At 38.7% G+C, this 16,554-nt stretch overlaps 1 protein-coding gene across 1 annotated transcript; it reads left to right on the top strand.

Moving 5' to 3' along the window:
- Positions 1-3,296: 3,296 nt before the first annotated feature.
- Positions 3,297-9,385, top strand: plvapa (plasmalemma vesicle associated protein a). The gene is made up of 7 exons (XM_005721041.2): positions 3,297-3,473; positions 3,562-3,964; positions 5,207-5,273; positions 5,381-6,090; positions 6,931-7,585; positions 7,725-7,782; positions 9,066-9,385. The coding sequence occupies exons 2-7, from the start codon at positions 3,569-3,571 to the stop codon at positions 9,097-9,099; spliced, it is 1,920 nt and encodes a 639-aa protein (XP_005721098.1). The 5' UTR covers positions 3,297-3,473; positions 3,562-3,568; the 3' UTR covers positions 9,100-9,385.
- Positions 9,386-16,554: the final 7,169 nt, after the last annotated feature.

Raw genomic sequence — 16,554 nt, 5'->3', positions numbered from 1 at the left:
CTGTGCGGCAACAGTGCTAACCACCGTGTCACCGTGCTGCCCTTTATAAGAAATATATCTTTTTAAAAGCAGCCAGTCTGCCCACTTTCAGAATTTTTTTTTTTTGCATGTTAAAATCTGCAGCAATATTTGAACATGAATATCTCAAAACCTATTAAAGATAAAAGCCAGAAATTTTTATTGTCCGTTCTTACCATAAAAATGACTCAGGACCTGTAATCTGGAATAGACAAAAGAATATCTGTGTTTGGGCAAAGTAAATATAAAATAAATAAATAAATAAATCAAGCCATCCTGTAAAATCCCATATTTGAGCACACATTGATTTAAAAAAAAATCACTAGTGTCAACTTCAGGACGATATATTGTTGTATGTCACAAAAATACTGAAGGAAACATGCAGAATACTTTTAAACATGTTAGTCAAAAAATGAAAAAACATGCAATTTTTATCAAAATGTTAGGCTATATTGAGCAAATATGACAAGTTGTGACAAGATAGTCCTGCCTGGACAGAACAACATTCTCAAAGTTTTCTATTGGCACTCCAATTACAGCCAAGAAAATAATTTTGTTAAATAGGTGCATATTTTTCATTCATGCACATTGCCTTAGAGGAGTATAATAATCCAGGCAAAGCTTAAAAAGACTTTCCTGACGCTTGGAGCTGCTACACACACATGCATTCAGCCACTACATTTCCAAGTAGATCTGTGGCTGTAGTAGTGTTTATGTTCCTCTAAGTGGCAGTGTGTCCCATGACGATTACTGCATGTGACTGTCTTCTTGCTGCGCCATCAGGACAAACGTTACCTAAATGATTATCTCTTAAGATATGTCATTACTGATTACCAGCCTGCTGCAGGTAAATGTATTAGAAATCTGTCAGTTTTGGTACATTGTACACTGTAGAGGCCTGTGCTTAATGTTACTGTTTAATACATGAGCTGATTTCTTGACTTGACAAATTTGATATGTTTTAAAAATATGTAGGAAACTATAAAAGAATCCCATAGTGGTAAACTGTGTGTAATATTTCACCCACACTAAAACGAAACTTTCACATTCATAAGATCTAAAGAATGTTTTCTTTATATATGTGTAAGAATTATTTATATGTGCTCATATTGTAGCACCAAGGTTTACTTTAACCACTTCCAAATGTTTTGTTGCTCATTTGCAGAAGCAGTAATTCTGCATTTTAAGCGAACATGCAAGCAGCCCTCAGTGGATTTTGTGTGGGTGTATGCCCTCTCCAGTTTCAAGAAACACGAGCATAATGGAGGTCTTCGAGTTTCAAGGAAAATAAAAAAGCACAATGCAATACCTTCTCTTTGGTCTCTCCAAACACCCCCTCCTGCCACATCAATTTGAAAGAAAAAACCGCTGGTGAATGACAGCGTGCAGCTTTTTTATAGTGTCTGGCTGAATTCTGATATTTTTATTTTTCAATAAAATAACTAAAAAAATCCTGTTGAAGGGAAATATTTTCTTCCCGCCACAAGCCTGAAGTGTAATCTGGCACAAACATTTCAAGCTCTGTGTTTCTGTTAAAGGTGCTTAACCTCAGCTGCAGGAGCAGATGCTGCACACCTACATTAGCTGCTGCTGTGTGGGAGGGGTACACATTTGGCTTGTTCTCACATGAGGTGCTAGAAATTGCAGCTGTTTCACACTCACATGGGCAGCTGTTGATGACAGTTTTGAGGCTGAGAAATAAACAGAATTTGGTTTAAATGAACTGTTTTTGCAGTAACGTCTGCATTTTCTAACAAAAAGACCTTAAGCGGCCTCATAAAATCATCGTTAATCATGACTTTAAACTTTTTTTTTTAAATCATGCAGTCAAGTGAAATATAATTGTTATGCTTAGATGGCAGGTCTCTCTTGGAAAATGAGGAAATGAGAATTTTTAATCTCAATGAGATTTTTTACCTGTATAAACAAAAGACTAATAATAATTTAAAAAAAGATTGCTCAGTTATGTCAAAAAGGTTTTTCTTGGTTGTTGTTATTTTTACAACTGCATGAAGATCCAAATGTCTACCATGTTCTGAGACAATTCAATTAAAATACTTCTTTTTTAAATTACCAATATTAATGGCATAAAATCTCTCAGATAGATAAGGACTTTGTTAAGTGCACACTGCAGATAAAATGGTCTTTATTATAAATATAACATTATCTACAAGAAATATTTTCTTGATTGTTAACGGTCAACTCAAACACTTAATATTTGATTTATAGTCTTTGTGATGGGAGTCCTGCTGGGAAAGACGCACCCAAAGCAAAGAAATCACACAAAACTGGACCCTATGAGCCCTTCCTGTTATTTATGTCACAAAGGAACCTGAAATTCACATGTAAGGAGATTTGCTCATGTTCAGTGGCAAAAAATGGTGTTGAACCACATTTTAGTGGCTCATCACCATCACCACTGGAGTCCGACTTCACTCCGGGCTTCACGTGTTTAGCGTACGCTGGAAGTAAAACATAGCTCTCTGTGCTGCTCGACCAGGTCGGCATCACCATGATTCCAAAAATAAAAATAAAATGGAAACCGGACCCACCATCTAGATATTTAAAAAAAACAAGCAAACCACTTCAACCTCAATTAAAACACCCTTATTATTTGTGTAATCTGTATCCTGTGTTTGTTGAGTCTTTTCTGTAGATTCTTGGCAGCTTTGGACATCAGCAATTCCTCTGCAGTGTGCCACTTCCTGTCAACCATGTCAACAATAGCGTTCAGGACAAAAGTTGGGATTCTCACTCTTACATTTCATTTTAAATCGCCTCTGTGTGTGTGTGTGCCTTAGTGCATGTTTGTGTTATGACAGAGGGAAGTGTGCTGACGTCATTGTGTTGGACTGAGACTCGAAGCATCAAAGAGCCACGGAATAAGACTCTTAGAGGAGCATCAGGAGCCATTGTCCTCCTTGTCAGCTGCGTGATGGAAATCACTGTTTATGATCCCATGAAAGATGGATTTGGCAGATTTACAGGGAAGCTCCACACATTCAGTCCAGTGAGGTCCTTGGAGCCCATTGGTATTTGGGGTTTTTCAGCAGGCCTTAAATTCTGACTCAACCAATTGCAATGAGGTGCAGTTAGCAAATTACAGTAAGAGAATTTATTTAGTTTTTCCCAAGAAAACATCTGGCTCATAAAGCATGCAGAGAGGTCATCGTGTGTTTGATAAACTCTGCATAGGTGTGGGCGGCCAACGGAGGGAGGAGACTGGGAACAGGACCATTCCCATTATAGGAAATGTGTGGCCAAAGGTGTTTATAAACCCTTGCCCAAGTTTACAACCAGCACACAATCGTTTCTATTCTCTTGTAGCACAACTGCAAAGAGGAATCTGGTCAGGATCTGCAGCATATTGGGCTTCACTGGAAGACTTTACAAGAAATGGGGTGTGAAATCAGCCGGACAGTCTGAAATAATTCAGCATTATCATCTGTCTCCTGGTAACTCTCAGATGTTGGACTTGCTTTAAGCCCTTCGTTTTGTTTTGTTTTTGGTTTTTGTTTTGATTTTTGTTTTACTCTGCTTTAGAGCACCCATGTACAGCAGTGGCTATTCCCAGGTCTCCAAGCACAGCCCACAGGCTAAAAAAAAGATGCAGTACCGCTCCAGCAGCAAGAGTTGCGGCTACTACATGCGCATCGTCTTCTTCTTCTCCTCGCTCATTCAGTCTCTTATCATAGTTAGCCTCGTGCTCTTTCTTGTCTATGGTAAGACGCAGGACTCTACATGCCAAGAACGCACGCAGGACCTTGAGGAGCGCTTCAGTCAGCTATCCTTGGAGAACGTGGCTCTCAAGAAGCAGAGGACAAACTTGACCAATTTCCTCAATGTCACCCTGACTGCGAAGGCTCGGCTCGACTCTGACCTGACAATACTGCGTCAGTACACCAATATGTCAATTCTGTATTTCCACGAATGCGATCAGAAGCAGGTGAGGAACTGAGCTTTTTACAATACCGATATCTTTCTTCTATGTCTACCTTCTTATGTGTTATCTAATTTAATTTATGAAGCTTTCATCTTTTTAATAAGTAAAATTACAGATGACAGGAAAAGATGATCAATACACCTGCAATACTTTAGCCAAGTTGACGCAAAATAATAATATACTTAATAATATTTCATTTGTGCTTCACAGCTTGATGAACTGCACATTAACAATAAATCCACAGGTTCAAACATACAAACTGTCAAATATACGGTCTTACATTCACTCCTGCATGCATGCTTACGCACACACATCAGAAAAACAAGAATAAAAAAAGCTATAAAAATGAGCTTTCATCATTCATTCAAAGCAAACCACATATTCAGCCAGGCTGAGGATGGCTGTTCCAGAGTCTAGGAGCCACAACTTCGAATGGCTTTGTACCAACTGAGCATTGTTTAAATGCAACAGCTTACCTAAGTATTGCTGACCATCCATCGCTTTATGGCCAAGCTGTACCTATCTTCTGATGGTCAAATCAGAGCTCTACATTGATATTAATGAAATTTGAAAATTAATTCTGAATTTCTCAGTGAATGGCAGCAAGATTAAATGCTGGCGAGTTTTTTGTTTGCACCAGTTGGAGACAGGCTAAGGAGGACACAGAGGTGTACATTCAGTGATTTACGATAATCTGGACAGGGGGCGGCACGACAGAATGACTGACCTCCTCAGAGAAGCTGTCAGGTCCAAACACCAGAACCTCAATTTTGCTGGCATTAGGACGCAAGAAATCTAAAGATATCAAATTAGTAATGGCAGTGAGGCATTTACCCAAGGTGGTTATACACGTTAAAAGGTGAAAGTCTATGATAGTTGTACCTGTATTTGAGTTTATGGGCCATGCTGAGGGTTAGGTAAATGTTTGTAGATAAATTATATGAACCCCAGTGGTTAGGGTGAAGATGGTCCTGGTAAAAAAAAAGCTCCAAGAAGTTACGCAAGGACATAAAATTGTCCACAAAGGGAATGTGTCCATTCCTGCTGTATAAAAGTTGGCAGAGACCGCTGAACTTCACACCACCAAAACTGGAGATGAATCAAAATGATCATAGATCCATAGAACTTTAGCTCAAATATTTCTTGCGACTGGCAAACCTGAAGTTTTAAAAATGTGTTTTTTCACTCTGTTTTAGAACAAATCCCTAACACTCTGTTTTGTTTTGTTTGTATTAATGTCAACAGCTACAGCTCAATACTGAGCTGCTCTCATGCAGACTCTTACGATCCTCCCCATGCCCCATGTCAAGTGGTAAATATGATATGTCTTCAGTGCAAGCCCCAAAATAAATACATTAATGCATTTCATGCAGCTGTGACTTACTTTGTATGTTGTTTTTCTTTTCTATTTTTTTAAAGCTACAAATTTTAATACTTGTAACTGTGGGGTGATGGTCGAAGAACTGAAAGCTAGGTTTCAGCTTGTGAGTTCCAACTTCACCCAGTCAGTGCAAGCCATGAAGATGGAAATGGAGGAGATTGCCAAAGAAAGGGACAACCTCAACTTGGAGACCATCAAGCTGAGGAGGGATATCGCCACAAAAGAAAAGCAGCTGCAGATCTACGAGAAAACATCCAAAGATGAGTTTTCCCAGTCCTTGGGTTCGGTCTACAATGTTTCCAGGGCTTTTCTGCACAAGATCGATTCGCTCTTCCCTGCACACATTGCCTTCCAGATCTCCTGTCCAAAACAGAGGGAACACCTGGAACAGATCCGCTCCAACTGCACCAACCTGTCCAGAGAGGTGGAAGACAAGCTCCAGCGTTACATGAACACCGTGGGAAATCATGTGGCAGGCATCCAGCATGAGAACATCCGCTTGAAGGCTGAAAACTGGCGATTCTCTGAAGACTACCGCTCGTGCAGCAAGGAGCGCGCAGGCATGGTTGAGCAACACAAACAGAACCTAGACAAACTTCAGCAGAAGCACGATCAGGACCAGGAGAGACTCCTGAGGGAAAAGAAGAGGCTAAGCGGAGAGAAAGACGTCTTAGAAAGCACCGTCAATTATAAAACTAAAGAGATTGCGAGCCTTATGCAGCAAATCGAAATTCTCAACAAGTCCAAGGTAAGAAAAAACACTCAAGACTGATCGATATGCTACACAAGCCCCGCTTTTTGAGCTTTTTTGTGTTCTTAAATATCCAAGTTTTGTAAAAACTTGGATATTTCAGGAAAAAAAAAACCCACTTAGTCATCAAAAACCTAATTTAATTTTCAACTGAGTCCTTCATCCTTCCAAAGCTTTTCTCAGGGGTACTCAATGACAACTGCAGACAGAGATTCATGCTATTATGAAAAGTGATCCCATGCAATTTGTCTTTGTCTGTATATTTTGTTGTAGATTTTCCTATAAAACTATTGATAAGTGCAATGATCTGCATTTATTGATACAGCAACTAGCTGGTTTTGTGCAAAAACGTTAGCACTGCTGTTAATGACAGCCTCTGCAGTACAGAGCAAGTGCAGGAATGCTAACATAGAAAAAAGCCCATGCCTCACCTCTTTGAGATAATGAGGTGTTATATAAGGTGGATGAGATCAAAGCAGCATGACTGGTTGTTGGAAATGATCCAGCCTCAACTCCAGCAAGTGCAGAAGATGAGGGGGGAGCAGGGTATTGTCCGCCAGTAAAAAACTAGAGGGCAAAGAGGTGAAAGCAGGCAAATGTTTCTGCCTTTCGTGTTAAGTGTCTGCTATGGTCTGAGGAGAAAATTTGAACCTAGATGTGAAGCTTAGTGCAGTTTTGTGATTACTGAGGAAAAATTGAGTTTTTTCTTAAAGCAGAACTTGATTTCATTGTTTTGATATTTTCTCTTGATTCACGTGTTTTGTTGTGTTATACATGAATGAAAATTGAAGGCTCTATTTTCTCTCATGTTTAAACGGACCATTTTTTATTTTTCAGACAGGGTTTGGATTTCCTGGAGCCCTGGCCCATCAGCCAGGCCCACCAGTACAGAATCGCTGGGGTGTCGGCTCTAATTCTCCAAGCTCTACCAGTTTCGTTCAGCAGGGTAAGACGGGGTCAACTGGACTGTTAGGCCAAGGTTCTAGCTCACTTGGATCATTCAATAAACCTGCATCAACTCTACTGGGTGCAACTGGAGCAAGCTCCTCAAATACACCCTTGTCCACTGGGTCAAGAGTCAGCTCTCCTGGGTCAGGACTTAACAATCCAAATCTTAGCTCAGGTGGAATAGGCTCAAATAACCCATTATTGAGTGGGAGAGGCTCTTCTTCCATCGGGTCTTCCTCTGGGTCATCAGTGTCTACTCCTAACCTCAGCTCAAATTCGTTTTCCTTGAATAAGCAAACTTCAAATACAAGAAGCTCTGGCTTAGGATTAGGTTCATCATCCTCCTCTTCCTCCTCCTCCTCCTCCTCCTCCTCCTCATCATCATCATCATCAACAAGTAAAACTACCTTTGGGCTTCCTTGGTTTGGGAGCAGTAACTCAGGTCAAAGTAAAACACCAAGTATACCAGGGAAAGGAACATCAAGTGGTACCAGTACTGGAGCTGGATCGCCATTTGGTGCAGGAAAACCCAATGGAATGACAGGTACACCCCTTGAGCATAAATAAATACATTTGTTTTACTCTTATTTATTATTCTCACTGTCAAACATCTAAATTTATATGATTAATAACTCATGGCGAGGTCATGATAAATCACTATTTTCTTATCTTTTAACAAATAGGCAACATCGCTCAGCACATACAAAATCTACAACGCCTGATCAACCCGCCTGGCCCACAGTAAGTATTGTATTTATTCTCTGAGGATTATGAGTTATTGCAAGTGTTGTAAGTTGCTGATTGCTGAGTCCTCCTACATGACCAGGAGGAGAGCAACCAAGATGGCGCACGGGTTCATCTTGAGCCCCTGAAGGTTCTTACCGATGTTGCTAAGTGAACGCCTAGCAACAGGCTAAAATGACCTCATTTAAGCATTTCTCCACCTATCTATCTGCGTCTGCATCCACAAAAGCTGAATGGCACATGATATATTATTGCATCATCGTGTTACCTAGCAACCACGTAGAAATAGGTTAAAATGACCCTTTTTATGCATTTATAAACATTATAAAAGCATTGCATCATTTTCCTTTCACGGTCAGCAACCAGGCCAAATAATACTGTAGAATAGGCATGTACTGGTAGTGTTATTATACTAATGTTCAAAAAAAAGAAAAGTGCAGGTTCTTAAAGAAAGGCGCAGGGCAATAAAATATGACACTAAATGTTGTAAATGACCATTATTAATGCAGGATTATTTAAAAAAAATAGTTAAAATCAACATCAGCCATCACTTGTGTTTTACTTAATGCTGAAAAGTGTGCTGATTAAAGAAGCAATGACTTTGACTAGTTGAATGTGGGTTTGATTATAGAATCATAAAGACATACAACAGGGTATAATACTCTGTTCACAAACCTGCACAGTCTAGCTCTTACTAAATTAAGTTGCCAGCTGAAGACCTGCAAGTCACTCAAACTAGAAACACTAGTGGGTTATTTGTGCACCAAATAAAATTGAAGAAGCAATGCGATTGCTTACGTGCGTGAATGAGGCAACAACCTGTGTGGGTTTAAGTCTGCTAAAATAGCCAAGGTAGAGCATTTTTTAAGCAAATGTGCTGCTTCTTTAATCAGCATGACAGATTTCAGCCTCTGCTAATGTGATTAATTGGCCTTTTTAGACAAACCAGTTTTTTTTAGGTAACACAATGTTCGATGGAACACCTTACCAAAAAAATTTGGATTTTGGTAAGCGGTGGGGTAAATACATAAATGTTTTAAAATAGCTTTATAGGTTATTTCTAAATAGTTTATATTAAAATTTTCTAGAAGACCCTTGTTTATTACACAGATTATCACCAAAGTTATCCTTTAACAAAATGTTGCAGGTTTGATGCACTTCCACTTTATATACAATTACCAAATTTTTGTCTTTCTTTCTTTCTTTCTTTCTTTCTTTCTTTCTTTCTTTCTTTCTTTCTTTCTTTCTTTCTTTCTTTCTTTCTTTCTTTCTTTCAACAGGGAGAAACAAGAAGTCTCCAGAATGCTGGGTTAACCGTATCATTTTTATAATCTGTTGTTATCTGTTACACATGGCTTCTCATATTGAGTTCTCACATTGTCTATACATAAAAGTACTGTATAATACGCTCTGCTTACGACAGGTAATGTTTCAGTATGCATGTATGAAATACATTCCAATAACTTGCACTTTTACATTTAAAATGTGAAGCTTTGTCATGCGTGTATGAATAATGGCATCTAGTATTTAGTATATAGTATTTTTACACTGTAAATACAAAGATAAAAATAAAGGTTTTGTTTAAGCCTAAGCATGTAAACTGTGCCTCTAGTCTCCATTTCTCTGTCTCCTTGTCTTGTTCTTTATAAACAAAGCTATTTAAAATATTATCCCATTCAGATCCGGAAAGAACTGTTTGTTTCTGTGTGCGTCACCTATTGTGTAACTAATTGTCTGCAGCTGACTCCCAAGCCCCTCCTGTGACAGCTTATTGGCAACACGGTTTAATCCTTCCAACATGTTTATGTTTACCTGCCAACTTGTTAGTATGGAGGCAGAGAAAAATGGTAGGAATCTTTTGACAAGCACTTAAAAACAGTGCGTAACCTCCTTACGGCAGAGAACACGGATATCCATAATCTAAATAAGATCTTAAAATACCTCTCATTGAAAAAGAAAAAAAAACAGGTGGGAAAAGACGGAGCAATCGCTACATGATGAGTGGTCTGACCACACCTTAAACAACCTTAGACATAGCAATCAGATTTTATCTTCTTTCTCCGATCACAGCCTGAATATTAATACAACAGCTTTAATACAGACAAAAAGATAAACAAAGCTACTGGTCTTGGATTCGTTTCATACAAAGGTTCATTTTATTTGGACCCCAACAGTGTGGAGCCAACATGGTCCAGTGGGGAAAAAACATCTTGAGAACAGACAAACATCCTGTTCAAAGAACTGTGAAAGGATGGGGACATGCTGTTAATTCAAGAATCAAAAGGGTATTTGTATTGGTGCCAATTAAATACAGCACTTAGGCTTGGGCGAGAGGGATAGGATATCCTTTGTTTAACAGTAGTGTTTTCCACATTTAGGATGTGAAATGCAGGAGCGCCAATCAGGGTATTAAAGGTCAGATGGTTGGATGCTACTGGGAGTCTCTTTATTGGATGCGATGGGACACAGGATGTGTTAAAACTACTTACTGGAAAATTATCTCGATGATGCTGGTCTGAGCAAGTCTGTTTCCTGTCATGTCATCTCATTTTCCTGCCCCGTACATCATTTGTGTATTCTATGTGCACAGTTCACCACTGAGCATTGTCTGACTGACACAGTGGTCAATAACAACAATTGTTATGCACTTTCTATAATTTCTCATCCAGTTCAGGCTTGTCATAGGGCAAGATGTGGGGCAGACTCTGAACAGACTACGAGGCTACAGGCATAGTTTGAACTTTCCCACCTTACATTCTTTAAATTTAATTTATGCTTGAACAACTCCCTTAAGGTTATTGTATTTATATCATTCCTTTTAACAGAGCTCAAAACAAAGTATTATAAATATGTTAACATGTCATAAAGTGAACAGACCAATAGGACATACGAGATATACTTACATTCGAGCAATGCATGTCACTTTTTTTTCAAGTTTTCTGTCACTTTGCCAAAACTGGACACAGTTTGAAATAAAGTGTAAGCAGCCTATCCATACATGTCCTGCTTTTTTTTTTTTTTTGTTTTTCAGTTGTTTAGGTTTTTAAAAATCTTTTAAAGCCTGAAACATGACATAGTTGGCAGGAAAGTTTTAGTGAACCATCTGACCATTTGTTTAAAAAAAGAATTAAATTTAATGCTACATGAATGCTACATCTGGCAATTTTTTAATTGCTTGTCTCAAAAAGTCACAAAAGACATGTATCAAATACGATACACTGGGTGTTTAAGCAGGTCATTATTATAGCCAGATGTACGTCTGGGTAAAAGCTAATCCAGCACATGGTCAGGTTAAGACTAGATAACATTCACACACTCAGTGCTGGCTGTTGACTGAGGATCTTGACCCTAAGAACTCTGGTCATTACTTACAAAAATATGAGGCATTTGTGGCACAGTCTGAAGGACCACCTCCCTCTACTTCCTAAAAGGCAGGAAATTGTAAGGGTGGTTATGATTACGACCTCCTTCCTCACCTGGGGCTTCAGGACTGTGACTCTTTTGTCTGTGCATGCTAATGTCCCCTTTTTTACTGTGACTTCTAATTGCATTTCCTGTCTGTTGGGCTGTAGCTGCCGTCACACGGCTGCCCAGGATGGAAAAGACATCATGAAGCAAAACCCCTTTTTTTGTCCATCAACACTGCAGAGACTAGAGGGGATTATGAGGCTTTTTCTTTTTCTTTTTTTTTACATCCTTCAGAGCAACCCTGACCTTCACCTTGACTTCTTTCAGCAGAAATGTTATTGGAAGAAAGGCGAAGATTGTTTTGTTGTTAAAGACAACAGTTTGCTTTCATATAATCTTTGTTTTAACAGCTAGACCTTTATGTTTTTTGAAGAAACATGAAGTTCAAATGGTAACGTCAATATAATAAAATGTTCCACCTACAACTTTCCTTTAATTTACTGCCCCAACACAAAGAGCACAATAATACCTTACATTAAACTTTATATAGTAAATTATGTACAGACGTGTCTGTGTGTGTCTCTTAATTTAATGAAAGTACTAAGGCTGTCAGATTGTAAGTTCTGTATTTTTGTTTAATGTTATAGGCCTGTCATAAATCTGTAGTTTTCTACTAATTGGCAGGTTGATGGTTTGATCCCTTGTTTCTTCAGTTTGCATCCAAAACTATCCTTGGGAAAGATACTAAACCCCGAGTTTCTCTGTGATGTTAGATACAAAGCACTAAGGCATAGAAAGAAGAGTTTGTATCAACAGATGAATTTTTTTATTTTATTTACTGGCTTTTGTTATCCAGTTGAAAAGCTCATGGTCAGGTTCAGCTTGAATTGCTGGACAGATGGAATTTCATCATGACTGATATCACTGAACTCACTGCTGAATCAATCGTTACCAAATGTTTGAAGCAAAACCGTAGCAGTTTCACTACTCTACATCCCAGAGATTGATTTCTCTGTCGAGTGCATATCAATTTAAACACATGTACAGTAGTTTTGCTCTAATGTTCTTTACGAACACCCTGGAAGTCAAATTTGTGCAGTTATTCACAGGCAGACTTTGACACTTTGTACTTTAAGAACAACACTTACCTCAAGATCCTGTGATGACATCTCCTTTTTTCCATCAAACAGTCTTATAATAACTGTTAGTTTCCAAAATCTATTTGGGTTAATGAATTGCACTGAAACTAAAATTTAAAGGTTGCAAGTTGCAGTCTGAATTGTCCTAAAAGTGAATGGCAGCAAATCACATATGGCCCAAGGTAAAAGCTAACATCAATTTGCAAAAATGCTCAACATGGAAAAGCTAAACATTTTGTAGCTGAGATTAATGAAAAAAAACATTTATCCTGCATTTGATTGGCTAATGAATCAAAGTGAAATGTAGACTTGATTATAATAAAATAATAATATATCAATGTGTAGTGAAAACGTGAAGCAGTTTGTTGACTCTCTTGTTGAGAGGCAAAATAACTCAACAGAAAGTGCTGCATAGCAGAAACATTTAATGTTGTCGGCTAGTGCATCTGCAATATGTAACAAAGGGAAGCCGTACAAACAAGAAACAAAAAGCAGGCCCACTCAAACCTGTTTACAAGAGGGTGCTGTTGATCTAATCAATTATCCCTCACATGCTGAGAACTCTATTCTACAGCAGGGAATATAGAGAAGGTTATTGATCATCCAGTCTGCTAAGGGTAACAGTGGGTGCTGTATACATTACACACCTTAGAGAGGACATCACTCATCACACAAAGCTCTTGAAGTTATCATATCTGTTTAGTTTGAGCAAAGCAGGTAAGAAAAATTGGTGAACGCTGGGAAAAATACCCTCTTTCAGATGTCACTGATAATATCTTAAATTCATATGGGTACTTTTCAAAGGTCATGTGACTCCTGGAGTTCCCCATTTAAATCATAAAAAGTTATGACAGAGGTCTAGTGCTACAACCCGGTGCAACACGCTGATAACAAAATTGGTCTGATAAGAAACTCTGCCTCTCAGTCCGTGACAATGACAGCCCCTTCCTTACTTTTGCTTAATAAGTAAGGAAGTGCTTTTGTTTATCTCAGTGTGTCATAGACCTGTAGTGTCTTTCTTTCAATGCGATAAAAGGGTTACAGGTTCACATATTAACTTTGCAGCAGAGCCATCCTTCATGACGCTAACCTGTGTACTGCTTCCATCTAGTGTCTATGCCAGTGTATTGCTATACTACAGGGTAGGCCATTTATATGGATACACCGTATAACATGGGAATGGTTGGTGATATTAAAGTCCTGTTTGTGGCACATTAGTATATGTGAGGGGGAAACTCCTCAAGATGGGTGGTGACCATGGTGGCTATTTAGAAGTCGGCCATCTTGGATACAACTTTTGTTTTTCCAACAGGAAGAGGGCCATGTGACACATCAAACTTATTGGTAATGTCACAAGAAAAACAATGGTGTGCTTGGTTTCAATGTAACTTTATTCTTTCATGAGTTATTTACAAGTTTCTCTTTGTTCACAGCCATTGACATGTCGAAGAGGTTAACACGTGAGGAGCGGATCGAAATTGTGTTGATATCTGGTGAACGCAGTAACCGGGTCATTGCAGCAGATTTCAATGCAAGACACCCTACGAAACCACCCATCTCCCATGCTACAGTTAGCAAACTGCTTGCTAAGTTTCGTGAAACTGGTTCAGTGTTGGATTTGCCTAAATTTGGACACAGGAAAACTGTCACTGATGAAGAAACATCAGTTTCAACAAATAACTCATGAAAGAATAAAGTTACATTGAAACCAAGCACACCATTGTTTTTCTTGTGACATTACCAATAAGTTTGATGTGTCACATGGCCCTCTTCCTGTTGGAAAAACAAAAGTTGTATCCAAGATGGCCGACTTCTAAATGGCCACCATGGTCACCACCCATCTTGAGGAGTTTGCCCCTCACATATACTAATGTGCCACAAACAGGACTTTAATATCACCAACCATTCCCATGTTATTACGGTGTATCCATATAAATGGTCCACCCTGTAGAACACAAGGGTGTCATGAATGCCCGTTTATCTTTCTTTTGATCGTTTCATTTTTACCTGCCTGAAGGGTACACCAATTTACAAAGCAGGAAGTTAATGCAATTTATAAAACCTGAGGTTTGGTTTATTTTTTACCAAGTAGTAGCCTATACTGGCATACAAAGTCAAGAACAGAAAAATAATCAACAGTACTCCATTTTTATCTCTAACTTCAACTTACTTTGTCAGCGCTCAGCCGTGCTTACCTTTCGCTGCTGCTCACGTTGCACAGCCTGCTGAAAGGCAGACACAAGATCTCTTTCTGAGCTGAGGGACAATTTGTCAGGTCCATGTGCTGACATGACAGTGAAAACTGTGGTAGGCAAACAGCTGTGCCTTTGTGTGACAACAAAAGCAGAAGGTGTAAATGAATAATAGATTCAAATAGCTCTAATTATTGTATCGCTATCCGGCTGAATGCTTTCTTTTATACTGCTCGTGAAAAACGATGCACACATATTTAAATACAACCCCATATGCTATTATTAAAACCTTAATTATGACATTATTAATGCTTCATATTGTTTTTCTTCATAAAAAAAATAAGAACATTTACTGGGCTTGTTGATTGACTCACCATAAACCTTATAAGTTACGCCTTTATTCTATGCTATTATTGCCTTAATTCTTTGTGGTTTGGGTTCAACAAGGAGCTGGAAACTTTTCTCAGAGGATTTTGCTCCATATTGACATGATAGTGTCACACAGTTGCTGCAGATTCATCGGCTGCACATCCATGATGCAAATCTCTTCTTCCAACCACATTCCAAAGACACTCTGTTAGACTGAGATCAGGTGACAGTGGGACGGTTTGAGTTTAGATAACTCGTTGTCATCTTCGAGATGATCTCAGCTTTGTGACACTGTGCGTTATCATACTGAATGCAACCATCAGGAGACGGCTATACTGCCGTCATAAAGGCCTGAACATGGTCAGCGATAGTACTCGGGTAAACTGTGGTGCTTAACTGATCCTCAAAACAGGCTCAAAGCGTGCCAGGAAAATATCCCCATGCATTTACACCACCATCATCCTGACCTGCTGACACAAGGCAGGTAGATCCATGCTTTTGTACTGTTTATGTTCAATTCTGACCAAACCTTCAGGGGCACATATGCATGACTCTTTGTGGGCCCTCTTCCATTCTTGATCCATATCTTACATGATTTTATTTCATTTTATTTCAACAAATAATTTAGTTCATAACTGTACACAATAATCTGTAGTGTAGCCATTCATGAGCTGCCTTTAAAAACACATAAGACCAAAAGTCTGTTTAGTTTGAAATATCCCCACATTTCTACAATTATATTAGGTTTCAATGAGTTTAGCTTGGAGTATCCAACTTAGGGGTGTATTATTTTCTTCATTTATATTTCAGTATTTATTATTCTCTTGGCATAAAAAAGCTTAAAGTGCAATCTTAGCTTTCTAACATGCTCTGTCCTCTCCGCGTCCTTCCCATCACCCCAGGGTAACCTTCATTTTGCTCTCTCTTTTCACTTCCATCATCTTTTATCGCATTCAGGACTGATTGCAGCCCCTTAACCTTACAGCATCATGCTGCTTTCAACCTGTTTGGCATAAAGGCACATCAGAGGTCAAACCAGATCATCAAGGCAAACCAGAATAATTATAAAGGTACTTGTCTTGATCATTGTGTGTAAAAAGTGTAAATAAGTATCCATATTTACTTGTTTCCATGAAACGCTAATGACAGTATTGTACAGGTCTAACAGCAGTGTGTTTACGATATGTGCGATGATGTAACAGCCGCCATCTGTTAGTGTTCCTTTGATGCTATCAAACATAAAAGTTATACAGCAGTTTTTTGGTCTTGACTGGATGATTTAGCAGAACATGAAACTGTGAGCGTCTACGTGGATATGTTGGTGCTTCATAAGAACTAACCAAAGGTAAATAAATGCGTCCATCGCCATATAAGTGACTACTTACATACTTTTTTTTAATATTAATTAAGGAGCAATGTATTATTTTAAAGTACTATTTCATCAGCCTTAAAAAACACTTGCTTAAAAATGCCTTGTTTACATCATGGCCTCACTGGTCCAACATAAGCTGAAGCTGAAGCTGAAGCTGCTGTTGATAGAAAAGACTAGAATAACTTTAAACTGCTGCTACATGTGCTCACCTAGTATCACATAATCTAGAGAGGGACCTGCTGCTGCTTCAGTCTCTGGCTGTTTCTGAAATGAATATTCATGTGTTAAT

The sequence above is a fragment of the Pundamilia nyererei genome, unplaced genomic scaffold (assembly GCF_000239375.1).
Source record: "Pundamilia nyererei isolate P.nyererei 1_Seehausen unplaced genomic scaffold, PunNye1.0 scaffold00004, whole genome shotgun sequence".
NCBI lineage: Eukaryota > Metazoa > Chordata > Actinopteri > Cichliformes > Cichlidae > Pundamilia > Pundamilia nyererei.
The sequence above is the reverse complement of the archived record's forward strand: the minus strand, read 5'-3'. Positions and strand labels throughout refer to the sequence as shown.

Bases quoted from the DNA above. Each gene is read 5' to 3' on its own strand.
- plvapa (XM_005721041.2), top strand. From the start codon at position 3,569: ATGTACAGCAGTGGCTATTCCCAGGTCTCCAAGCACAGCCCACAGGCT. The intron at 5,274-5,380 runs GTAAATATGATA...ATTTTTTTAAAG, and splicing joins CCCATGCCCCATGTCAAGTG to CTACAAATTTTAATACTTGT. The intron at 7,586-7,724 runs GTACACCCCTTG...TTTAACAAATAG, and splicing joins AAAACCCAATGGAATGACAG to GCAACATCGCTCAGCACATA.